Source organism: Pipra filicauda, unplaced genomic scaffold (genome assembly GCF_003945595.2).
Source record: "Pipra filicauda isolate LSUMZ 115617 unplaced genomic scaffold, ASM394559v2 scaffold68_size4259465_pilon, whole genome shotgun sequence".
In the NCBI taxonomy this organism is placed as follows: domain Eukaryota; kingdom Metazoa; phylum Chordata; class Aves; order Passeriformes; family Pipridae; genus Pipra; species Pipra filicauda.
In genome coordinates this window covers 4,197,333-4,223,001 of record NW_024104853.1, presented here as the reverse complement: position 1 = coordinate 4,223,001, position 25,669 = coordinate 4,197,333, and the positions used below count along the sequence as shown (strand labels likewise).

General features: G+C 40.6%; 2 protein-coding genes across 7 annotated transcripts in view; both read left to right on the top strand.

The window, feature by feature from the left end:
- The window catches only part of DHRSX (dehydrogenase/reductase X-linked), a 208,980-nt gene that overhangs the window by 17,418 nt on the left and 165,893 nt on the right, over window positions 1–25,669 (top strand). The window contains exon 1 of one of the 2 annotated variants that reach the window (XM_027751288.2): window positions 25,314–25,564. The exons of the other annotated variant lie outside the window; for it this stretch is intronic. Within the exon in view, the coding sequence (XP_027607089.1) occupies window positions 25,453–25,564 (112 nt within the window). The 5' untranslated portion in view covers window positions 25,314–25,452. Of the gene's footprint in view, window positions 1–25,313; window positions 25,565–25,669 lie in introns of those variants that run through there. 2 annotated transcript variants of the gene reach the window in all.
- ZBED1 (zinc finger BED-type containing 1) overlaps window positions 1–25,669 on the top strand; it is a 50,763-nt gene that overhangs the window by 13,450 nt on the left and 11,644 nt on the right. For 4 of the 5 annotated variants that reach the window (XM_027751283.2, XM_027751284.2, XM_039388825.1 and 1 more), the window contains exon 1: window positions 25,485–25,564. The exons of the other annotated variant lie outside the window; for it this stretch is intronic. The gene's annotated coding sequence lies outside the window, so the exon portion shown is untranslated. Of the gene's footprint in view, window positions 1–25,484; window positions 25,565–25,669 lie in introns of those variants that run through there. 5 annotated transcript variants of the gene reach the window in all.

Sequence of the window (25,669 nt, the reverse complement as noted above, 5' to 3'; positions counted from 1 at the left end):
ATGCACAATATTTTGTGGGTGCAGCTGTGAAAAGATGAATTTCAAAGGAAACTGATGCCAAAAAATGTCAGAATACTTTAGGCATTCCAGTATATTGGACAGTAAAAGGACAGCAATAAACACCAAATTATTGAGAATTCAAATTTACAGGGTCTGTTAAAAAGAATAAAGAAGTGAGAAAATAATGTACCAACAGAACTGCATAACAATTGTATCAAGTATTAAAAAATTATGTAAGAAAGACCTGCACATAATCTTTAGCTCCAAATACTTTGTATGTCAGAATAATGGTCTGATCCTCTACAATGAATTTATAACCAGTTGGCAAACAGCTGAAGACAAAAATCTGTATAGCTAACTAAAGAGACAATACATCTGTAAGTAGACAATAAATGTGTAGGTGAGAAAGGATGCAATTCTTTAAAATATTGAAGCAAGAAATCCCACCATTGCCATTCAATTGCGTGTTTAGCCATGGTTAATTACTGATACAAATGGTAGAAAAGGACATCTTTGAATATCTGAAGTATGAGCAAATGAAGACTAGCACACATGAATTTATAAAGATAAAATCATATTGGATAATCGACATTTTTCTGAGGAAAAAAAAAGAATTACTAGAGATTATATGTCATAATATGTGTAATAAAACATTTGATATTGTGTCTCAAAAAGCACTGTGTTGAAAAGGAGAAGATTGGTTTCAGTACAGTAGACACTTGTACTAAAATTGACAAACACCTTACTGGAGGACTGTGTGAAAGGTGGCAGGTGTTAGGAGTTAGACAAAAACATTTGCAAAAATTACAAGGCATAGTTTATTTCACTTCTCATGAATGGTCTGCTTTGACTATGGATTCCTTTGGTCAGAAGCTTCCTTGGTCTTGTATTTTCCTGATCCGTAGTTGATTTCCCTTGGGTACAGGGTGGTAATAATAACTGATTAAAAAATTGAGGATGTATTTTGCAAATTTCACTTTCCCCATTTGCAAGACAAATTTTGATACACAGGGTTTAGTTTAGGTTCATCTTCAATAATATTCAGGGGACTCTTGCACTGGATCTATTATGCTTGATTCATAAAGGTTGATTTTTAGAATGGCAACTATTCCTGAGATCTGTTTTGAGTGGCAACAGGAGAGGTCTCCATTCATCATCTAATTTAATTACTTTGTATCACCATCTAGAAAGGTCTGTCTTTCTCCATCAGCTAAACAACGTTAATTAAAAATATTTTTTTGTTACTCTCCCTTCTCCCTAGAGGAACACCAATGAATGCCAAATTTCCTTCTGAGATCCATAAAGGTTTCATTGACTTTAGTGAGATCTTAATATCTACCCTTTGATGAGGGAATTTGGTCCTAAGATGTGTCCAATTACAGAAGTATCCAAAGAAAGATTCACTTCATAAAGGAGCTTTCCTGAGAGTTACCAGTGAACTGCAGTGATTTTTTTCACCCAGTCACTACTTTATTATTTCTGAAACCCAGAGGTTTTGCTGAATGTGTGATATTCATTAGAAAGCAACATGCTAATCAGAGTACTCCTGTTTTATGTTAGGTTTTCCTTTTTTATTACAGTGCCAACTGACATTTTATTTGACATTTCAGAAGCTGGATAGAAATTTTTCCCTTTCAGTCTTTTGTCATGCTGAATGCATTTGAGTGCTCCATGGTTTCCATCAAAACAGTGAGGGAGCATGTTTCTGCCCCTGTGATGGGGGAGACATTGTATCTCTGTGAAAACTCTGGTTCCATCTTTTCAATTTTCTTAGGATCATCTTCAAGTTTTTGAAAATTGTGATAATCCAAGTGTAGCTTCAGAGCAGTGTGAGAAACCTCAGTGTGTATGGATACCATCGAAGATCTAGTAAAAGAAACACAAACAAAAATGAGACAGCAATATAAAAATATAATTAAAATGGCTTGAATGACCCCTCTGTGTTGGTAAAAACACAGGGATAATATAAAAGCAAAATTGCTGTAAGTACTAAGTGATGACAACTGTCATGTTTGGTTTTGATTAGATTCATTCTTAAAATCCTCAGCTTTGACTTTCTAATTACATCTGATTCCACTAGCCTCCCCAAACTTTTAGGAAAAGCGTGTATCTAATGATCAAGATTGTAGAAAGAAGTAGCATTTTACCATCCTGAAAGGTTCACAGACTAGGTGTAGAAAGAAGTAGCATTTTACCATCCTGAAAGGTTCACAGACTAGGTAACGTACTTAAAAACAAATTACTAAAATGATAATTTTACAGGATGTTTTTTTCCTTTCTTTTTTTTTTTCCTTTTTTAAGTCTAAACATACTATTTTGAACCATACATCTGCTAAAATGCACTAAAAGAAGTTTGTTTTGCCCAAGCTTGACATTCAGATGATGGTTTGGGATGGACTCTCCTACCTAGCTGGGGCTGATGTGGGGAAGCAGGAGCTGGGGAGAGCCTCCAGAGGGAGATGCTGCCCAGCGAACTTGCCGCCTGGGTGTAGGAAGGTGCCCGCTCGATGGCTCAGCGCTGGGCTTCACCCCGCTCCAGGGCTTGGGTGCAAGCCAGGAGCTGCTTTAACTCACATCCCTGAGCGCTTGGCTCTGGCAAGCCTGGTTTACCAGTGTAGGTCATTGGAGAATTTTATCCCCATGCTTCTGCTCTCGCTACTGCGAGTGCTGTTTGCAAGGAAGTTGACAATTTAATGAGGTACTCGGCATTAAAAAGATGTCTGTGCTATATCCAAGTGCTTATGTTTATGAAAACCCATATTTAGTTGGCACTTCTTTGAAGTAGCTGAGTGTCTGGATGTAAGGGCAATGCCAGGGCTTCCTACAGGAAGGGCTCCCCTGCAGCACCTGAGCAGAGCAAGAGCAGGAGATGCCCCAGCACTGGTGGTGGCCCACTGAGGAGCACCTTATACTTTTGGGGATTGCGTGGTTTGGAACTTTTGAAATAAGTCATGTACATGTTACTCTTCAGCACTTGCTCAGGCACAGGCTATGTGCTGAAGTTTGTCTTGAAATCAGGAATATCACTGTACTACTCAGCAGTTTGGCAACGCACTGAAAATCTGACCATTGGCAATCAGCTTTTCAGTCTGGGCATGTCCCCACTCCCTACATGGGCTCAGATAAGCTCGTTATGTGATAGAAACTGACATTTGCTCCTGAAGAGAGTGGCCTTTATTTGGGAAAGTTATCAGATATTAGAATGATTCATCTGCTACTTCAGTCTAGCTGTGCAGCTTTCCTTCAAGTCAAATTAAACAGTTGCTGTTGGCATAAAAAACAGGGAAGGCAGGCAGAGTAAGAGAAAGGACACCTTATAATTAAAATCAGGCTTGATCTTATACCATACTTCATTATACAACTGAAGAAAATGGCTGGTTTTACTTCCAAATATTTAGACACTCTAAGCAATATTCAGCCATAGCAACGCAGCTTAAGACTAAGCAAGAGCTAGTATTGCAGTAGGAAGATTAACTAAGTAGTTTTAAATGCTCGTAAATGGCAACATAATCTTTAAAAAAAAATTCAGTATGGGCTTCAAAAAAATCGACATCAGCATAGTCATGAAGTGGCAGCTGACCTGCAAGTGTGTTGTTGCCTAGCAATACTTAACCATCAGGAAAATTGGGAAAGTGGGCTAGAATGATTTACACCGGGGAAAAGATAAATGCTAATTTTCTTCAAAAGATTCAGGTTTCTGTGGTTATTAGGAAGAATAACCACCTCCCCACCACTTCTTCATTTTTTTTAACAAGTGAAAAGCACCTCTCTTATGAAGACGGGCTGAGAGTGTTGAGGTTATTCAGCCTGGAGAAGAGAAGACTCTGGGGAGACCTTATAGCACCTTCCAATACCTAAAGGGGCTACAAGAGGGGTGGGGAGGTACTTTCTACAAGGGCATGTAGTGATAGTACAAGGAGAAATGGTTTTAAACTGCAAGAGGGTAGGTTTAGATTGCATATTGGGAAGAAATTCTTCCCTATAAGGGTAGTGAGGCACTGGAACAGGTTGTCCAGAGAAATTGTGGGTGCCCCATCCCTGAAAGTGTCCAAGGCCAGATTGGATGGGGCCCTGAGCAACCTGATCTAGTGGAAGGTATCCCTGCTCATGGCAGGGGGATTGGAACTAGACTGTCTTTAAGATTTGTCCAACCCAAACTATTCTAAGATTTTGTGATTCTATGATTTCGAAAGAGGTCATCAGTTCAAAAAAAAAGTCTGTGAGAATGCAAGTTCATTTGCTTCTAGAACAGTAATTTCACAAATAGTTGATAAAACCAATTTTGGAGGGAAAAAAATAACAAATAACGCAAAAGGAATGTTATTTTAAAGCTTCTGTGAACATCTTCATAGCCACTTAGATTTCCGTATCAGTTGCCAGAATCCTGACCCTGCCGCAGAGTCCCTGCAGGTGGGATGCTGGACCTGCTTGGAGTCCAGTTGTGGCCAGAGGCTCTGCCAGCCCAACTGAGCTCACTGCAGGACCCAGACTTGAATTAACTAGCAGTGTTGGCCGAGACAGATGAGGCGCAAAAAGAAAAGAAAGAAAAGAAACAAAACATTTTGAATTATAAAACTTGGTGGCAAAGGTGGAGAGTTTGATAAAGATAAGTTTACTTTTCCCTTGTCGTGTTATGATGTACAATCCACTTTTCATGCTTTCAGAGCAGCAGATAAGGTTGCCTATTTCAGACAGATCTCTTACTTTGTGTGAGGAGTAAAGTGAAAGCTTTGTCTGTCAGACTTTCTGATTATATTGTTGGAGACACAGGATGCAGTGATGCCTTCTAGTGTACTGTATGGCTGACAGGACATCTTTGCACTGTATGTGATAGAGGTGCTGTTCTCTCTCTTGTTTTACTATAAATTTTTCCTGTGTCTTACAAATCACAAGAAAGGTAGCTGTGGTTTCATCTCCTCCTCTTCCCTTAAAACACTGGTAGACAGGCAATAAATTGCACTTCAAGAGTGTAGGAGCTATAGGTGTGTGAAGCCTCTTTGTGTAAAACACAGAGTTTCCCTGTGTACACCCTCCCACCAAGATCTGCACAAAGCCTAAACTGAGACCGAGCTCTCACTTCCTATTAATTCGTCATATTAGTTCTGTATGGAATTAATGTTGCACTCTAATTGAGTTTGTAGCACTCCAGAAGTACATTCACCCAACTGAGAGGTGCAGCATGTTTGCTACGTGTGACACATGAGCTGCTTGATGCAAAGATCTTTAGAACTGAAGCATTGTATAGGTTAGAGTTGGTGGTGTATTCAGAACTGTAATATGTATATTTTCTGATGGATTTCCATGAAAAGTATTACCACATGTAGTAGCTGCCCATAGAAAATAAACACAAAGACTTTTTATTTGCTGGCTATTTTAGTACATGGTCAAAGAGTGAAAAGTATTTCATACTACTGTTGCTTAAACTGGAACTCTGACATTTCTATAGCAGATAACAAATTATTTTCTAGGCACATTTCTGAGTTTATTTAAACTGAGAGGTAGCTGTTATCTTTCTGTAATATCAGAATGCTTTTTCACAAAACAGTTACTCCTCTCCTTTAAATGACATTAAGTACATGAGAGCAGGATGCGGAGGGTCAAATACAGACCCCTTTGTGCAATAACTAACTCCCAAGTCATAAATCGTCTCTTTATATAAGTATCCAGAAAGTTTTCAGCACATTTTTGTCTTGACCTTTTAACATGGGCAATAGTACTTCTGCTTGCTAGGCAAGTCATTTTTGCTCATCTCTTGAGAGGTTAAAATGAAATAGCAGTGATTTTTTTACCACTGCTTCAGAGGACTGCAGAAAGAAAATATATTTAATCAAATGCATAGCTTCAGGGAATTACCAACTGCTATTATGAAAATAACAGAAAATATTTCAGAATCCCCCACCATTACAAATGGGGCTGCTTGCCAGTGTACCACTTTAATGATAATTCCAGAGGAGACAAAGCCTGACAACATGCATCTTCACAAGGAAATCAGAGCTGCAATCCAGAGAGAACAATTTCAGGCAGGAAGCAGTAGGAGAGTTTCACAGTTCCTTTCAAATAAGAAGCATAAGCAACATAGAGATGTGGAAAATAAATTAAAATGCACCATTAAAACTTCTCTGCTAAGTGAAGTAGTGAAGAAAATCCCCCACAAAATGTACCTAAAACTTGCTGTGCATGTGTGTTTTCCCACTGTCATCACTGCAGTTTCCTGTGACTATTACAATACAAACCAGAACCAGACACCATTAATGATTTAGTAACACTTGAGTGAACTATGCATGTTTTATAAATATTTTCCTTTTGTCTTTATTAATACAGATTTTGCTAAGCTGCCAAATTACTGATTTCATTAGGGAGCGCAGGCTTCTATTTGACCCCCAAGTAACAGAAAATGCTTTATATATAAGTAAAAACTTTATTTATAAGTAATAATAAAACATTTTAATCCAAAGTTCATACAAAGTCTAATCATATTCCCATCTTCATACAGACTTTGCTTTTGCAGGGTACTGTGCAAGCCTCACTTTTTCGGATGAACTGTGCAAAACTGCATCAGTGTGTCTACCTAAAAAATGCTCCCTGAAGAACCATGAAGAATCTGCCCGTATTTGCAAGGACAACCGTTAGCTTGCACACATCACCTGTGCCCTCAGTGCCCGATTCTTGGCCAAAACCTGCTTCCTTCTGCTCTCAGCTTGAAGTTTGGGCAGGCTTGTTGAAGCTGCAGAAGGAGGCAGCTGGCTCTGGGGGTCTGCATCGCAGTGTCCCTTTGTGAAGACATCAGCCATCACGCATGATCGTTTGCTACTTGTCTTTCTTCAGCCTGGGAAAGGCTCCGACAGAGCAAGACATGCCCTTGAACTGAAGTGAGAAGATGGACAACAAAGTGCAATGTTCCTGAGTTTGCCAAAAACATTTTACTTACCAAACAGCACAGCCTTTGTCGGCTAAAAGACCTTTTGTAGAGAGGAACTGTGGAACAGGAAATTTAGGCTCACTTCACTGTGCATGTCGGGCTGCGGCCAAAACCAGAGTAGCTGTGCTAACATGTGAAAAGTCATCTGATGAAGGGGTGCTGCCAAAGAGGCACAACTCGGAGGAGGAATAGCCTTAATACATTCTTTTTCTTGGTTTTGGTTCCAGAAGGTGTCTCTGTCTCATGACTGCAATAATACTCAGTCGTCATGCTATAATGAAGGGCTTTTCATGTAATCAGCTGTAGAACTGATTACTTTGGGCTATACCCTGATCATGCTGAGCTTCCTGGCAAAATTTCTACTGATATCAGTAAGAGAAGGATTGAACCTTTCCTCGGCAGTTTACTGCTATTGTTTGACAATACCACACTTTTCAGACACTTTGCAGTGGAGATTAAATATTTAGACTCAGTTCTTGAAATATAAAAATGGCACCGTAGAGATAACACACTTATTCTCAGAAGTCTGAGTTTTTTCTGGTCATTATTGCTTCCAAGGAGTACAACACTAAAGCAAGGCATGAACAGTTATGAAAAAGATTTTATCCAAGAGGCTGAAAATGATAGACTCTCAAAGTGTGAAAAACAGGAAGGAAGATGAAAGATTTTGTATTGCAGATGATATAGCAACATTCTCTTGCTTTTTCTTACCATAAAAAATAACCAACTAAGCAATCCAACCCACTAAAACTTCAAAAGATAATGCACCTACAGATTTATTAATTATTTTTAAAAAATGTACTTTATCATTTTTTGCCAAATTTTGCCCTTAACTCTGATGGGGCCAGGATGCCAAGGAAATTAGTAGAATCTGAAAAACGATTGGCTATTTATAGGGATAGCCAGAACATTCATGATGTGAGCTCTATAAGCTATTGTTTGTAAAGGTTAAGAGCTTGTTTTCCAAAGTATTGAATGTATGTAATTCATTTTGACTTAAGTGGGAGTTCAGGGCATGCAGCAGTGTTAGAGAAGAGACCTTAATTTCCTGTCACAAGGGTCAAGTGTCTCTATATTTGGATATTCTTGCTTTTCATAATTTGCACTGCAGTATCAATTAAGGGGTACCATTATAGGCAGTGATCCCATTGTACTAGAAATAACAGTTGTTCGTTACTCCAGAGACCTTCCACTCTAAAGCCAAGGCAATTATCGGAGACAGTTTATTGAAAAGTGAAGAGCAAAAGCCCTGCAGTGCCTGTCTTTTGGCACCAAGGTGCCTGGATGTGGAGGCTGCTCTGTTGAAATGCTCTGCTTGACCAACACACAGGCAGGACACTTGAAGTAGAGGCAGAGGTGCCCAAGAGTTGCACAAGGAGACACTGCAATATTCCCTCCAGGGACTGTGTAGGTCAGGGCTGGGGAACCCAGCCTGCTCAAGGCAGGGACAGGACGAACACTGGGCTGTGGAACCGCGGCTCTCACTGTTGGGTAGGAGAGAGATCATCACGAAGCATTATTTCCCCTACTTCCAGCAAAGCTTTTGATGTAGTTCCCTGTCAGAAGGAGAACAGCAGGATATTCTGTGCTGCAGCTTGAGTTTTCAATGAACTGGGCATTTGTGAGTGTGTTCAGAAGAGCTGGCCACCTCCTTATGCACGTGACACATCTACTGTGAGGGTGTCACAGAATACATCCTGCCCGAGCACCCAGTTTCCAGATGTGAAGAAGCAGATGAAGGGGCTACAGATACAGGTCAAGGAGTGTAGGAGCACTTGTCTACCTTCCAGTGTAAGCATTACCTCTATGGCTAAAGAACACAGTTGCACATGTGCTGTGTTGTGCCATAAGACTTGTATGTTTCCATAATGTCTTTACCACATTTCTTAAGGATTATGCTTCATAAATACTTTCAGGCTGCTGGGACAGGCAGGAGCTCTGCCTCAAGAAGAGTGTGCCTTGATCTGAACTAACTGATTCATGCAGGTGCACCACCCACGACCTGCACTCCCACATGCATCAATTGTGTGGTCAGAAAAAGATATAAAATTTGGTTTTGTGCATAGCAGTTTAGCTGGCGAATCTCTTCTGTGAGCTGATGCACTGAACCATTTTTCAAGAGGCATGACAGTCTGAAGCTGTCTAAGATCCAGGGCTACGCTGTGTCCAATCCTAGCTCTCCTCTGACATGCATACCTCTCGTTGTCCATCATTTTATCTGCATACTTCCCTCACTTGGATTTTATGAGGATTCAATTTTGCACATTAGTCCAGAGATGTGAAGGTTTCTAGATAACTAGGCATTATAAAAAAAAAAATTAAAAAATCCAAATACAGTAATAAAGCTCCTTTGTCATCACACTAATGTCAAGGAAAAAAAAGAAAGGAAAGAAAGAAGGAAGAAGGCAGACAGACTGCCTGGTCAGGATATTGTCAAAGAGAAATAGTGCTGGAAGATGTCAAAACGTAGCTAGTAAAACAACAGTGGTTAGCAAATAATTTTTTTTCAAAATGCAAACATTTTCACAGTGCTTAAAATCTCCCCTGCAACATCCTTGTTCAACATCAAAATATTCTGGTTTGTAAATTGAAAGTGTTTAATTTTCCTATTCCTTTCATATTGACTTTATATACCTATTGGAATACCAAATTAAATATTACAATATGTTCCTACTAAATGCTGCAGATACTGATATATGTAGGACAGTGTTTTGACAGTATCTATATTAAATACCTAAGAATTATAATTTTTCATAATTCTTCTCTGAGAGGAATTTGAATCTTTTTATTCTGATTCAGCATGAAAACAAATGCTGAAATATTGGTGTTTCCCCAAGCGTGGAAATTCTAACCAGCTGTAATTATAATTATCCTAAATACTTTTGTTTCTGAAGCCAAATAGAGCAATGGCAGCTGGAATATGCAAGCCTACATATTGTCTATTGAAATTCACAGCTTATGCTTTTCATTTGGGCAATTTTCCTTAATTTTTATTTTCTTCTTGTGTATGCAACTTATGCAAGAAACATTTATTCTAAAATAGCTTTCAGTGATTTAAATCTTTTGCTCCGTTGTTTCTAACATCAGACATTTCAGCACTGGGACCTTAGCAAAGCATAAAATGTCTCTGACTTTATATTACAACATTTGTTTGACCTGTTCCCTTCTTGGTTAGGTTATGAGCTTAGAGAAAAATAGACTATTTTTATCCAAAGAAAAATATGTATGGAAAGCTTAAGATTTTTTCAGTAAACCATTCAAATATGAGCTCAAGTATTTTTTTGTACACAAGACTTCTTTTCTTAAGTGTTGCCGCTTTTCTTATGACTGTGTCTAGAGATATTCTCTAGGTGAGACCTGAGAGGATTTAAGGGGAAGAATACACCATCTGGAACATTTTTTTCAGTTTATACATTTACAATATGATTTAGCCCTACCCATCATCTCCACAGCTTGGCTTGGGCTGCGCAGTTTGACTGGTGTTTTTCTAGCTGTTATCTCATGGGATTTATGGTTCTGCAGGCCAAATCCACCTTCCAGTTACACCCCTGCAACCCCGGCAACAATTAATGACGTTGTATGAGGGTAGTTGAAGATATCATTTGCAGTTATGTGGAATCATGTGATGACTTTATTTCCCTTTTTTATTTTTTACCCAAGGCCACTTTCTGGAGCAAAATCACATCTTAATTACAAGGGCATTGTGGTCAGTAAACAAATCTGAGACTGAAAGGCACTGTTGCAAGACTAGCGATAAAGCAGAACAGTGCCAGCTTGGATGAGAGCTCCTCTACAGCATTTACATTTCAGTTATCACTGCTTTTTTTCACTCTTGGGAAACCTGCCCCAAAAGCAGACTGGCCACTCTGAGTGCTGAAAAAGCCCCTAATGATTTAGAAGATGAAGGACTGGCTCCCAGCTTGCTCAAAGAGACTGCCCGAGAGAAACAAGGCCTTTTTGTTAGGATCAGTGGAGAGAAACATTTTGTGTTGAAAGGTGATTCCAGCTACTGTTTTGTTTTCTGTTTGTCATCTGTTGTTACAGATCTGAAAGGGTGTTGGGTATTTCAAGCCAGCGCTCCCTCCCCAGCCTCCCTTCTACAATATTCTTGAATATTCTACCCAGCTCTGCACTCTCATTTTGCAGTTGGGTGTCAGGTCCAAGGAAAATCAAAGCTTACTGAGATGTTTTCCATGGACTCACTGGGATTTGATTCTTGCCCTTCATGCCTTACCAGAGAAAATTTACAGCCTAAGCAATTTATGTCATTCTTATAAAGATATTAACAACTGCAAATTGGCTTTTGACAGGTTCGCAGCCTGGCCATAGAATCATAGAATCACAGAATGGCTTGGGTAGGAAAGGATTTAAAAAATTATCTACTTCCAACCTCCCTGCCATGAGCAGGGAACTTTCCACTGGACCAGGTTTCTCAAAGCTCCATCCAGCCTGGGCTTGAACATTTCCAGGGATCAGGGTTAGGACTAGGACTTTCATGGAAATAGTTTGCTTTACGGACCATGAGACCATGCAGCCCCTTTCGCCTTCCTTGAGCCAGACTGTATCCAGCACTGGGGTTTTGTTACTCTATGACACAGAAAATGGCAACTGAAGTTGAAACTTTTATTTTACACCTTTAACTTCTCATGTTGCTTGATTTTACCCTTAAAGGAAAGTGATTTATGATACTGGCTGTGTCCTCCTTGCTCTGCTAGGAGAAAAAAAGATGCCTGACAGGGGTATCCATCTTCATTGCTGATATTTTGATTGGAATTGGTGGTGCTAAAGATGCAGGAGTTGGTTACTGTGCCTTTCGAAATATTAGAAGGTGAAGAAATATGCTTGAGGAACTGGCAGATTTTCAGAGGGAAAAAAAAAAAAAAAGTCTGTTAGGAAACCAGTGTTTGTGTGCTGACTCTACTAATTAGTCCATAGGGGGTTTGTCATGCAATTGTCACTGATTTTAATAGATATATTAATTTCTAGATACACATTAGGGCTTATTTCTTAGCTTGAATATTTTCAATTAGTTTATTCCATAGGCACATAAAGGGACATTGACATATAGGTAAAGCCTAAAATTTTGCAAATCCACTAAGTATCACAAAATTACTATGAAAGGATTTCTTCTGCTTCCAAGACTGCTGGAGCTGGCTGGCAATTGGGAGTGCTTGGCATTCTGATAGTGACCCTCTTCCCTTCCCAGCCAGCTCCTCAGAAGAGTGATAGCATGGAGACATGGGAGCATGGGTTTGGGTTACTCTGTAGAGACATCAGAGGCAGCAGCCTCATGCCTGAAGTGCAGGTACAAGGCAGCGAAGAAAGATAAACAGAAGCTTTGCAGACAGTGGACTGAAGCATGAAAACAATATAATAAATAAATGACTAGGTAGACAAGGTAACAGTTCTTTTCTCATTTCCAAACTCTGCCTAGGAGGGCTGGTAAATAAAACCAGTCAATCTGTGGAGTGATTCCTAGACAAGAAAATGAGTTAATGTGCAGCAGAGCGTGGAGCTGATGGAAGGAATCTGTGTGCACCATCACTACTTGCTTGCTCATTTTACCCTGAAACAAGTATTTCCTATCATCATTAATGATTCTATCTTGAGTTGCTGGACAGGGATGATTAAATCACTCCACACCTCAGATATATGTGGTTTTTAGTCCCTAATAATCTGTGTTAGTTTTTTATTAGTGGCTATAAGTTGCCAAGAAATGTATCTTCCAGTAGTGAAACCTATTCTCCTTTCTCTTGTAAATGTGGAATAAATCTGAAGTCAGTAGTGTGCCACTGATGTGTAGCAAGCATAATTGAAGGTAATATGATTTCTGTTTGCAGGCACAATGCTAATACTGAAAGAAGAGCAAAGTTCCCCTTTGTGAAAGAGGCAAAAATCCACCAAAAAATTACATCCTAAGCACTCAAAATCATGTACTTCTTGTGCCTCTCTAAAAGGGTGAATGAATTTCATTCAGAGGACGCAAACCAACGACATAAAATCATATCCAGTTGATTGCCTTTTCTATTAGAATCACTGTAGTTTGTATAAATGGAAACTGGTTGGTCTGGAAGCAAGAAAACCCAAAGCCAAAGTATATATACTGAGTAGGACCATCATCCAGTGCAATGATCAGAAAAATGGCTTGAAGTTATTAAGGGAAAATCACTGAAGCTGTCAGCCGAGTGCATAGCAAAAACCCCCAAAGATAATAGATTGCAATAGATTGGTCTGTGTAGGCAAGAAAATAACAGGGAACACTTCTGATTCTTGGTATCTGGAATTTTTTTTTCTGTGAAAAAATCTGAAGCATCTGTACACTCAACAGGTGTGTTTATTTTCACATATGATATAGTTGGCAGCTTGTGTATCAATGTGTGTATCAAGTGTTTGCTTTTAGAAAATTATACTGATTTTTTTTATCTTTATAGAAAACCCATTGCAATACATATTATGAGCATAGAGAATGACACAGCAAAAACAAGAGAGAAGTAATCAGCATGGTTCCCTCCCTCCCCCCCCCCCCGCAGCAGGAATAAATCATTATAACTGTAAATCAAACAAGTTATTACAGGGCTCAAACAGTCCTGAAAATTTCAAGTAGGAGAAGCAGATAATGAAAGAGGAAAAGTTGAGACCAAGCCTTATATTTAAAATGTTTCAAGAACTCATTGCAAATAGCTTTATTTTTTTTTTTGTTCTCTTCCTCTCTCCCTTCCTGTCTCAAGTGGCAAACAAATATAATTGGAAAAAGAAAGTACAGCAAAAGTATTACTTACACATTGTCCTTAGCAGCATAGTGGCCTAATTCGTGAAGGGGTGATGCAGTCCCAGAGTATGGCTGGATGATGGCACAGATGGAGAGCTGTTGTGTGTGCTGATGAGAGGGCAGATGCTGTCAAAAACCTTTTGCAGCATTCGTTAAGATCCTGGCTCCTCTCCATTGGTGGTACCGATCTCATTACTCTCAGCACGTGAAGAGATTTCACCCTCTAAAGTAAGTCAGCGCTGGATGGTTGTAATGAGCTGCACCAGTGCTGGAGACTGCCAAGAGAGCCTGGGAGCAGACTTTTTGGAAAATATCTAGTGCAGTTGTCATCTGTATTTTCATGTGACCTTGCAGTTCACAACAGGGTAGAGAGCAGCATCGTATGACTAGCCAGTTCTGTGCAGGCCTTAACAAGAACATCCCTTGTCGGTGGTTCACTTATTACTCATACTTTAGTGTCTGCTTAGTTTACACTTATACCAACACCTCTTTCCGTGTATTAGTCTCAGTTACATTAAGAGACACGCCACAGTACACTGTGAACAGGAGGTGTCTTAAGTAAAAGTTAACAGATTGTGTCGTATTGTTAACTCCTTCCAAAGAGACTTAAAAGACCTTTTTCAATAAACAGGAAAAGAGTAAGACAAAAAAGCAGTATATAATATAAATGGTTTAAAAATAGACTGAGAATTTTGCTTTCCTGCCTCATACAGAAATAAAGGGCTGTGCAATGAAATCAGAAGGTGGTAAATTATAAAATGTTAAAATAGTTTTTAACACAATGTATATAATCATATAAAGGAAATGCAGCACAAATAGAAGAAACAATAAAATTAAAAAATAATCTGGAGTATCCTCTACATATCAAATATATATAAAGAGACAATTAATGGCAACAAGACAAAAATGAACAAAATCTTTGGAATTCTAAAGTAACAACCATTACTAAAAATAGCAGTATAATAGGTGAAGATGAGAAGGAAAGTAGAAACTACCATATAGGAGGCTGTCTGCTGAGAAGATTTTAAACTGCCCTCTGAGATATCTGATCCTGATCTCTGTAACAGATATATACAAATCTGTGCTGATTTTTTGTCTCATCCAATGTGGCTATTCAGTGCCTGATCCTATCCCTGAACTACAGATCATGCATTCATTCATATGCATTCTGGAAGCTGAGTGCAATTTTCTTTCACAACATAATGATTTAAACTAACCTTTTGATTAGCAGCAGGAAAAATTAATAATTAAATACAGAGAAAATTAAACCTGAGGGTAAAAAAAAAAAGAAAAGCCATTTCTTTGGGCCTGAATACAAGCAAATTTGTGCACTTTTCTATAAACAAAATGTGTTTTGATGAAGCGGGCAAGTACTCTGACTTCATACTTTCCCTATTTAATCAACAACAGCAAGAGTGATACAATCAGATTCTTGATTGCTTTTAATGACATATTGTAAACAGCTGGTTGCAAGACAATGCAAAACCAGGCCATAATTGATATCGTGACAAACAAAAAGACAAGGGAAGCCAGATGCAAAATGTAGTTATTATCTTCACTTTTCCTTGAAAAAAGTAATACTTAAACACAGTGAATTGTCTCTTAATATTAAGAAGCAAAACCCCAATAAAAGGCAAGCTGGCCAGAAGCGAGATGGGTGCAAGACGAAACATGCAAATTGCAGGAAACCCCCTTGTTTTGCAATAAGAAACCCAGCCAGTGAAACTGTGAGCATAAAGCCACTCACCCTGTATATAATGTATGGGTTTGGGTGCTTGCTCTTCTTTAATCTGCAGCAGTAGTAAAGGTCTTGGATTTACACTTCTGATAGATAAAAACCTATTCTGTTTGCTGAGGCTTGCAATTTGAACATATGATTACCAGGAGAATTTGCTCTCCATCTCTAAATTTTTATGTAACAAATGCATGTTATAGCCAACATAACTCTTTTATTCAAAGTAGTAATGATGCTGTAATGTGATTTATATACAAAAAGATCCCCACTCTTTTGAGGAATGAAGTAACAGTGTAAACCAATGCCTTTAAATGCTTCCTTATTCACTCCTGGGTTCAGGAAATGCCATTCCTCTTCCACCTGATTAATAAAATTTCAAAATGTTATTTTACTGTCTGTACATATGCATTTACAATGCATACATATATTCTTTTTTTTTTCATTATGCAAAGTTGTCTAAAGTCACTTTGGTAATCTAGACCTTAGATAAATCTGCTTTGAAGTGAAGTCAGGGGGTAGGAAAACATGTTCTAGCCAGGATTATAGAATAAAATGTTCTGTAATGCTAAAGCAGCTTATCCTAAACTTATCAATTAACAGTCAGAATGACAGGTCTGAGTGGGTGATGGTCTTTTTGCAAGTTTCTAGAAAACAAATAGCCTAGCTATTAGAAGTAGCTTTAAAGATTGCGACTCATCACTTGAATTGTTGGTTGGTTTGGATTAAGGCCTTTTACTTGATGAAAAATACTTGTTATAAAATCATTTTAAAAGCTTCTTACGCATGTGAAATACCTATGTCATTTTATAATGTTATGCTGGTACTTAAACACATGCTCTTACATACATACACAAAAAACCCCCACCCAACCAAATCCAGAACCTAAAAATTTAACATATATACAAGCAGCGATAGCTGAGTCCTTTACGTTAGGCTTATCATCATTAAATACTGAATGCAAATGGCTGATATTACTGAAACAGCAGCAGTAGATTAGAAAGCAATATGAAACCAAGACTAATCCAGAATCTGAAACGCACCATTTCTAACCACTGCACCTCATGGAAATCTGAATTTCAACTATCAGGCTTGAGAAATCTCAGCTCTCTTTCAGGGCAGCGAGAGGAGTGAGAAATATCCACTTTGTTACATATCTGAGAATCTCTAGTGAGAGACTTTTAAAAATGTCCAATGTTTCATTCTGTACTGTCTCAGCAGATTGGGATGTGATGATGATGTTGAATTAAACTGCTGTTTTAATAGACTTGGAAATTAAACTATCATAAGTAATGGATTATGTATCATCAAAATAGTTTATGACCTCTGAAAAATATGAAGACTAATATCGTATGTAAAATTGGAATCAGACATAGAATTATAGAATATTTCAAGTTGGAGGGGGCCCAAAAGGATCGAGTCCAACTCTCTGTTCCTTGCAGGACTGCGTGAAAATAAACCACGTGACCAAGAGCATTGTCCAGACACTCCTTGAACTCTGGAAGGCTTGGTGCAATGACCACTTCCCTAGGGAGCCTGTTCCAGTGACCAAACAAAACTGATAGTGTTTTCTTAACAACTGCCAGGATGAGCCCTTGGCTTTCTCCAGCCTTTAAATTATTTTATCAGCAGAATGAATTTTCTCTGATAATTTCTTGGGCATACATTCTAGGGCATCAAACTACAATTATGGAACATTTTGTGCTTCCTCAGAGACAAATGTTAGAGGAGAAAGTGTAAGGTGTGAGCCCTGCTGAATCTTCTCTGCAGTTGTTCTTAAGGCAATTTGGCACTGATCACACTATGACTTGATTTTATACTGACAAAAATGAGATGAAGAATGAAAAATAAAGCTCAGTGTTTATACTGATCACCGCAAGGGCACGGAATGAGAAAGGGCTTTCAGATGTCTGCTCTTATGTCATTGTGTCATATGTGAATTTGTCCTCAAGAATAGCAGGACCTCCTTATTATTTTAACTTTTCCCTTTAAATTTAAAATGTTGAGTCTGTTAATTTCCTGGCCATGTGAGTTTTTTACACTGTTGCTTTGTGCTTAGTAAATTAATATAATGCTATAGAATATCCAGAGTCCAAACCAGTACTCCACAAGCTCAACATAAACAAGTTATATAATGCTGCAATTATTCATTTATTATAGTAAGTGGAAATTTCAAGGCGTACGTAATCTTTTTGGACAACTGACAGGCAGGTGTGATCAAGAGAAGAAGGAATCCAGTAATTGCAGGCAGATAGAGAGACAGGTTTGTCTGGGTGATCAGAAAGTGAGATGGAATTGGGAAAAATGGGAGAGAGCGTTGGCTGTCCCAGGACAAGAAAAAGTAGCAGTGCAGAGACTGCTAAGGGGGTTAGAGAAGAAGCTGCAGCAGTAATAAGTGTCTGGGGAGATTAAGGAGAGAGGACTCGTTGACAAAGAGTAGTACAAAGCATCTGTGCCGGAGGGAAGGATAAAAGAAGTGTAGAGTGGGCTTAAAGAACTGCCAGACCCTTTCTGATTCTCAGTAATTCCCCAGTATATTTGATATAGAAGGGAAAAAGATAACATCAGGCTTCAGACACCTCCCAGCTCAGGTCACTGTAGCATCCTTCCTGTTCGTAGTCCACATCCCTGCACACCCCATAAGCACACTTCCTCCTGGGGTTAGGGTGGCCCCAGCCCTGTCACAGGATGGATGGTTTCACTTGACAAGGCTTTTCAGCTGCACTTGGTTTCAGACATCCTCACCCTACGGAGCAAAAAAATTGCCCATCTTCATCCTTCCCACTGTGTGACATCATCTGGGTTAGCAGTGAGCTGGACCATTTTTTAGCAAAGTTAAACCAAAGTGAATACACCTCTAGCCTTTCTCACAATTCATATCTTGTGTCATCTGCATGTCATCTTCCTTTGCTCAGCATTTGCATCATGTTTCGGCCTGATCCTCCCTCCAACTTGTTCTGTGCATCTCTTAAACCATCGTTGCATTTTCTCTCTCATATGCCACAGTCTAGATAGACAGGCAGCTGGAAACACCCCAGCCAGTCTTTACCAACAACAACAAAAATAAGAGATGCTCTTCCCATGCTGAAGAGCTACGGGCAGAACCTGCCCCCAAGGAGCCCAGGAAATCTATGCAGTTAAGTGCAAAAGACAACATGTATTAGCTCCCATCTAAGAAGTCAATTGTTGAAACAGGAATACATGAGGAAAAGTATCTTCATGCTGGTGTGAGGCACACACAGACAACCGGGGCACAAAGCCAGGTCCCTTTAGGCTGTACGAAAAGTTTAAAACAGGTAAGAACTGCCCTCTTCAGGCAGCTGCAGGTGCCTCCTCTGCCTGTCTAAAACATTAGCCACAGCCCCAACCTCACATGCATTTCTGTGAGGCATAGCTCTTGCCACTTTGGCCATTTCTGTCCAACTCTGAAGATCTTGACATTCAAACTCCATCTCCCAGCTTCCCTGACCCGGTCACCCATTAGTGTGAGAACACCCTGCTTATGGTGTGTAGTCACCTGTGTATCTGTAATAAGTGGGACTCAACATGGCTGATGTGCTCAAAACCAAGGCTCCCATGTCTTCACAGGATTCAGTCACACTGCTTGCTGAAGCTGACTTTCCCCAGCTGCACCAGCAGTTAAGTTTAGTTTGCAGGGAAGTGCCTGCAGACAGCACAAATGAGACCAGTGAACACTGCTACTGAACCTTTAATACTAATAGTAATGGTGTTGTCATAGTCCCACTTGGTTAAGCATATGGGCAGGATTACATGTACCTGAAAGCTTGTTTGCTCCATTCTCCTCACAAACCTCGCCTTGCATAATATTATTGTACGCAGTACTCAAGTATTCTTGCAAGCAGCTGCAACAAAAATACAGGTGCAGATCAACCCATGATGCCCAGTTTTTGAGGGGCGATTCTGCTTTTTTAATTCCTTCATATCAGAATGATGCTAAACCACGTCTCTGATGAAAGGTGTGTTTATCTAAGGAAGAGATCAAAGGCATGGAGGACCAGGGTGTCATGGAAGACTCTTGCTTTGGACCATAATAATCTTCCTGGCTGTTTGCTGAACATTAACAAAATAGTCTTAGCTATAGGTGGAGCAGTGTTGCACAGGGAATGCCCCAGGTGCTTGCAGACATCCCTATACAAACACTGAAATAACCATGTAGCAGTTATTGACACTAGATATGTTTTAACACAAATGAACTATCTGTCAACAAATCCATTTCTATAGTGGGCATAATTAATCTTTTTTCAATAGCATTATTTTATTGGTGTTGGAATATTGCCGGTACACCTTGCTTATTCAAATCTGTTTGAAATTCCTCTGCTCATCTCCTGCCTTGACTAACAGAAATAACACAGTGCCATTATGGTGCAGTAGCTTTTCCCTTATCCCATCTGAGACATTAAGGAATATGTTAGCCAGGGTTGGATGTGGAATGGAAGCTTGACACTCTGCTCTTATTTTGCTCTGATTTCTCAATGGAAATCAATCACTTTGTTTTTGCTCTTGTTTTACTGTGGGGTTTTGTTTCTGCTCAATATGCTGATTCTTATCTCCTGAGTTCTTATCATCACTTCTGTGCAGGATCTTGTCAAAGGGCTTTTGAAACTTCATGTATGTTAATCAATCAGTTTATCTACTTACAGACATTTTCCAATAAATCCAGGAATTATCTAAGAACTAATATCCACTGCCGAAATGCTAGTTATATTTAGAATTTCCATATGACTTGTTCTTTTGGCCAAGTTAAGCTACTGAGTACAGTCTGAAGGCCATTAATACCTGTAGATTTGGTATTTTTAAGTGGTTTATGGCAAAAGTTGTTTTTAACAAAAAATTGTGTATTTTTGTTAGCAGCTCACCTGCTTTATACTTACGTTCCTGTAGAAGTTTTGTGTGTAAACATGTTTGATGATTTATTAAAAATTATTTTTATTTTTGTTATTGCTTTTTTTTCTGCATACCTTCTTCTGACTCTGGCCTCTGAGTCTTGACTAAACTGCAGAGGGGATACTCAGAACTCACCTGATATAGAGAAGGCATATCAGGGGAGGAGAATGCAAATTCAGACCCAACTACTCATTCTCCAGGCTTTCCAGGCCAGATACATCCTGAAAGTGTGACATGCACTGAAAACTTAGATGCACCAATACAATAGTTGCTGCAGAGATGGTCGATTTAAATAAAACTCAGCAGGAGTAATAAGCACACTATGCTTCTTGCATAATAGCTGAGAGGTTTGAGCATTTGGTGTAAGAGGGGAAGTGTCCCTATTCTCAGACTATATTTGCATTTATTAGTCCATATTTCTTTCTGTTCTTCTCTAGTCTAAAAAGCATGGGCTCTTCAAGGAATATGGATTGGAACAGTGTCGCCTCATTCTTATGAACTTAAATGCTAGGCTAAAAACCCTTAGACTTCTTTGCTTTACTGTGTTCCTGGGCTTCACATCCTTATGACTACAGCCTCACCGACAAGGGTCAGTTTTTCACAGTGAGACCACTTTCTTGAAAAGTGAGAGATCTGAAAAAGACTGAGAGGGATCAAAAGTCATCCGTCCTCCTAGGCAAATGCTGCATTACTAGTTGTTACACAGAAGGTCAGTCTTACACTGTCTGCTATCTATCTTCCCCAGTGTTACTTGAGAAAAATAAATGTGTCCCATCAAATGATTGCCCACAGCAGAGGACCCTGCTCTCAGTCCCTGGGACTTTCTACTGCGTAGCTCGCAGACACCTCTCCCACTGGCAAAATTTCTTTCCTCTTCCAAGTAAGTGACCCTCCCCAAGCTACTACAAAGACTGCCCAAGAGCTTACTGCTCCATATAGTCCTGCTATGCTCAAATGCCCAGTATTAGGCAAAACAATGCCTAGTTTGAGGGTATCTAAAATTACTCTTCTTTTGCATAAAGGTAGGGGGGAAAAAGCATATGTAATCTGTCAAAATTGTCTGCAGGTGCTCAAAACCCTACATGAGTTCCAGATGCAATCCCAAATGACTGTTTCCCAGCACTGCCTATTACTGTGAGCAACTGAACCTGAAAGCTCCTCAGGCATTTAACTATATTCACCCACACATGCTAAGGAGATCCTGTTCTGGGAAGATAGGTACTTATCTCTTGCCTCAAGTCCCAATACAATCCAGCTTAGGAAGACAGGCATTTAAATCCCTTTTAGAAGCCTGAAAAATTAGCAGCAGTCAGAATTATGTCTGGCTTCTTCCGGCATGGGCCATCAGCTTTGACATACATATAGAGAGTGTGTCTTGAGCTAAGCACAGGAGCGCAGGTGTACATTTTACCATTTCAGAGGGATTGATGTGTCACCATCGACATCTTATGAGATTGCCCCAACTATTACGCCATGCTTGGGCAAAAAGCATCAACCTCTCCTACTGAACTTGAACCACTGTGTGGTGGATACGAGGAATTGTTGGCTCCAGTTCTCATCTCAAGAGAAGAAAAACCAAGGGGAGCAAACTCACATACCTGGAAAAGATGTGTCATACAGGAGAAAAGAAAAACAAGGCATAACCTCATAACCCTCCACCCCGTGCCAGAGAGTGCCTGAACTGCTAGAATAACCTTGGGTTTGCTTTTGTTTTCTCTGATGTGGGCCCATGCCTCATGTGTTCCTGGCTGCACAGGCCCTCAGCTGCAACACCTACCTTCCATACTAGCTGATGGTTGTTGAGTATGCCATTCTGCTGGGAAGTTTGATCTCAGGGTTTAATTAGAGTCTAGAAACATCATCCACTTCCTTTCTTATGGGTTTTTGCATCTTTATGCAAAATGTGGATGGAAGCACTGTGATCTCATTAATGTCAGTCCTGCAGGAGGGACAGAGAGACTGGAGCATGTGTTGATGGAGCATTAGGAGTGTTTCTGATGAGCTTCCAAGAGGATATCACTGCACTAGCTGCAGGCTGGCTTTGTCCACTGGCACTGTGAGTTCACTTGCAATTAATGGAAAGGAGGAGGCACTCTAGGTGCCTCCAAGAAAGATGTCAATTTTCTGCAGGTCTTCAGAAGTGCCTCTCTTTCTGTCCTGTGCCAATAAGCAAAGCTGAGGAATTAGATTGCTCCTTTTGTACCTTCTAGGGCTAAGACACCTAAAATTTCATTGAGGTAATAACATCTCAGTGAGGTATCTAAAGTAGATGGATGAGATTCCAGCCTGAATACTTGAGGCTTTGCAGTGAATGATTGCAAGAAGAAAACCCAAAGCATCAATAAGAAGATGCAGACTATTGAAAACCAAGGAGAAGGAAGTATCGACTAAAATTAGGGTATTATAGTACAATATTAGGGTATTATAAGACAATATTTGAAAAGAAGTAAAGACTTGCAGCCTTTTGTTAATATTTTCATTTCTCCTCTATGCCCCATAAGGCTTTAGAAAAAATAATTTAATATTATGTAAACAAATTTTCCTCATCCTTTCTGTGAAGCCGTACTCATGAACCACAAAGGGTTGAAAATAATTGTAACACCCTGAGAAAAAGTAGTGGGACCAATAAGACTAGAATGTCAACCCATCAGTTTTCCCCCACTTAGCCTAATTCTTTGGATAGCATTGTCTGATAAAAGACAGAGGAGTATTTATTGCAGTAGCTTGAATACGCATCAATTGATTCTATTATACTAGAAAACCTGAGAAAGCATGGTATATATAGATTGTGTAAATACACTGTAGGCAAGTTTCACAGTTTAATGTTGAAAGAGCTTTCATTAATGCTGTAGTCCTGAGAAAAGTATGTAAAGCAACTTAAGAGGCGAGATTTGATTTTTACTGAGATAAGTTGAAAGAATAATTCACGTTTACTAAATGTCAGTGTTTATTCTTTCATGTCTTTTTATGTGTTGCTCTTTTTACTGCTCCATGCATGGTTGCAAAAAATATATATTAAGAATGAATCCCTCACTGATGTGACTTCATGATGTTTATTATTTATGTTTGCATAATTTCATGTGTTAATAAAAAAAATAATCACCAAAGATACATAAAATTAAATGCTTGGTTTTGTCCTGGAGCAACTACACACTATGCTTTTACTTTATGTGTAGTTCTGACAGAAGACAGAAAGTCAGTTCTTCTCAGCAATGTGATCTGACACTGAAAAAGTATGTTGTTAATTGTATTTTTTTCTAGAAAGTATGGAGTGTTTTTTTTTTAAAGGGCAAGAGGAGATTACACTTCAAATGCACTTCCAGAACTTTGTATGGCTTCCCATCATTCTCAAAGACAAAAAGTTACGTAAAGATTTGAAGTTGAATATAAAGGTCAATGTCTCCTATTGTGAAATGAATTTTTTTTTTTTCTGGTTGGTTTTGGTTTGGTTTTGTATCAATATTGAGACTCATCTGCATTTATGAAAACCTGCCAGCTCTTGAATGAAAACCACGACGTTAGGACTAGGCGCTGTATTTCCTGTAGCCAAAACCAGCCAACTACCAGAAGAACTGGTAGGTTGGATGCGCTCTTCTGTCCCGAATACTCAGCGTTTTAAAAATAAGGCTGAGGATTGAAAACTGGTAACACCAAGTTATATCATTCGATACAACAGGTCATCATGGCTAGGCTTCGCGAACGAAGATTTGGGAAGGCTCTATCCACATTTGCTGCAGGCACGCTGGTGGCTTATGAGGCCAATACGTGACAGACAAATCCGATTGCAAAAGGCACAGCAGAAAGACTCCTTAGATGGTGTATTCTGCAATACACGGTTCTTTCTGCGTTGCCTTTTTTCCTCGAGGGTGATCCTGCGTGTGTTCTCAAAGGAGACAGCTGCGTTATAGATGGTGTGTCTCCAGGCCTCCCGATGTGAGGCCAGAGTAGACCAGTTATGGTGATCAATATGGCCAAGGCTGAGATGTTGTTTCAGGGAGTCCTTGTATCTTTTCTTCGGGGCTCCTCTCATGTGGCAGCCAGTGGCAAGTTCACCGTAAAGCAAGATCTTAGGGAGGCGGTGGTCCTTCATCCTGGAGACGTGACCTGCCCAACGCAGCTGTGTTCTCATCAGCATGGCCTCGATACTTGTGATAGCTGCTTGCTCTAGAACAGATGTATTGGTCACATAGTCTGACCAGTGGATGTTTAGAATTGTACGGAGGCAGCGTTGATGGAAGCGTTCTAAGAGACGCAGGTGGTGGCGGTAGATGACCCATGATTCAGATCCATATAAGAGAGTAGACAACACTATGGCTTTGTAAACACTGATCTTGGTGCTTTTCTTCAAGTGTTTATTACGCCATACTCTTTTATGGAGTTTTCCAAAAGCACTATATGCCTTTGCTAATCTGATACAACAGGTATCGCTGTAAAGAATGCATTCGTGAGGCTGGTATAAAATTCAGGCTTCTGGTGTAGGAAAGCTCTGTATATTGAGCTGTATTTGGTGAAATTGGTACCTGCAACTGAGACCACGAGAGCTTGAGGTCACAGGGGCCGTGCCCAGCCGCAGCGATGCCTGTGGGAGTCAGCAGCAGCCCCTCCTCTGTGCCAGAGAGAAGGGAAATGCTGGGACAACCCGATAAGCGCTTTCAGCCACGGGATGCTGAGGCAGCGCCGTGTGCCTCGACCCGCCTGGGCACTGCCTGCTTGCAGCTGCCACAGACCTGGCAGCGAGTCATTGCGCCCCTGCCCCGCCGGCCTCACCGGACGGGCTGTCACACCGCCCCTGCCTCCCCGTCAAGTCGCACACGCCGCCCCTCGCCCCCTCCCCAGCTCCCCTGGCGTCCCGGCGGAGGCCGAGCCGCCGCCCCGTCGTTGCCGCCGCCGAGGCCGGTCCGCACGCCGCCGCCCCTTCCCTTCCCCCGCCACCGCACATGCCCAGAAGGGCGGGAGCCGCAGCGAGCCCGGGCGCTGCTGTGACAGCGGCGGCGCTTTCCCTTCCGTGGGTGGGTGGGGGCCGCGCCGCCCCCCGGCCCGGCGGAGACACCGCGCTGGCCGCCCGCTGCTCGAGTGCCTTCCCCGCCGCGCCCCGAGCCCGCCGCCGCCGCGGGGCGGGAGGCGGCCATGTCGCTATTGTCTGCGCTGGTGCCCTTGCTCCGGGTGTACTGCATCGGCCTCCGCGTCATCCTGCACCAGCTGCGCCGCCGCTTTCACTCGCGCTGCCACCCGGCCTCAGGTGAGCACCGCAGCCGGCGCCGCGGGGCGGGGCGGCTCTGGGCCGGGGGTGGCGGGCCCCGCCGCGGAGAGGGGAAAGTTTGCCGAGCCTCCCGCCGCGGGCAGC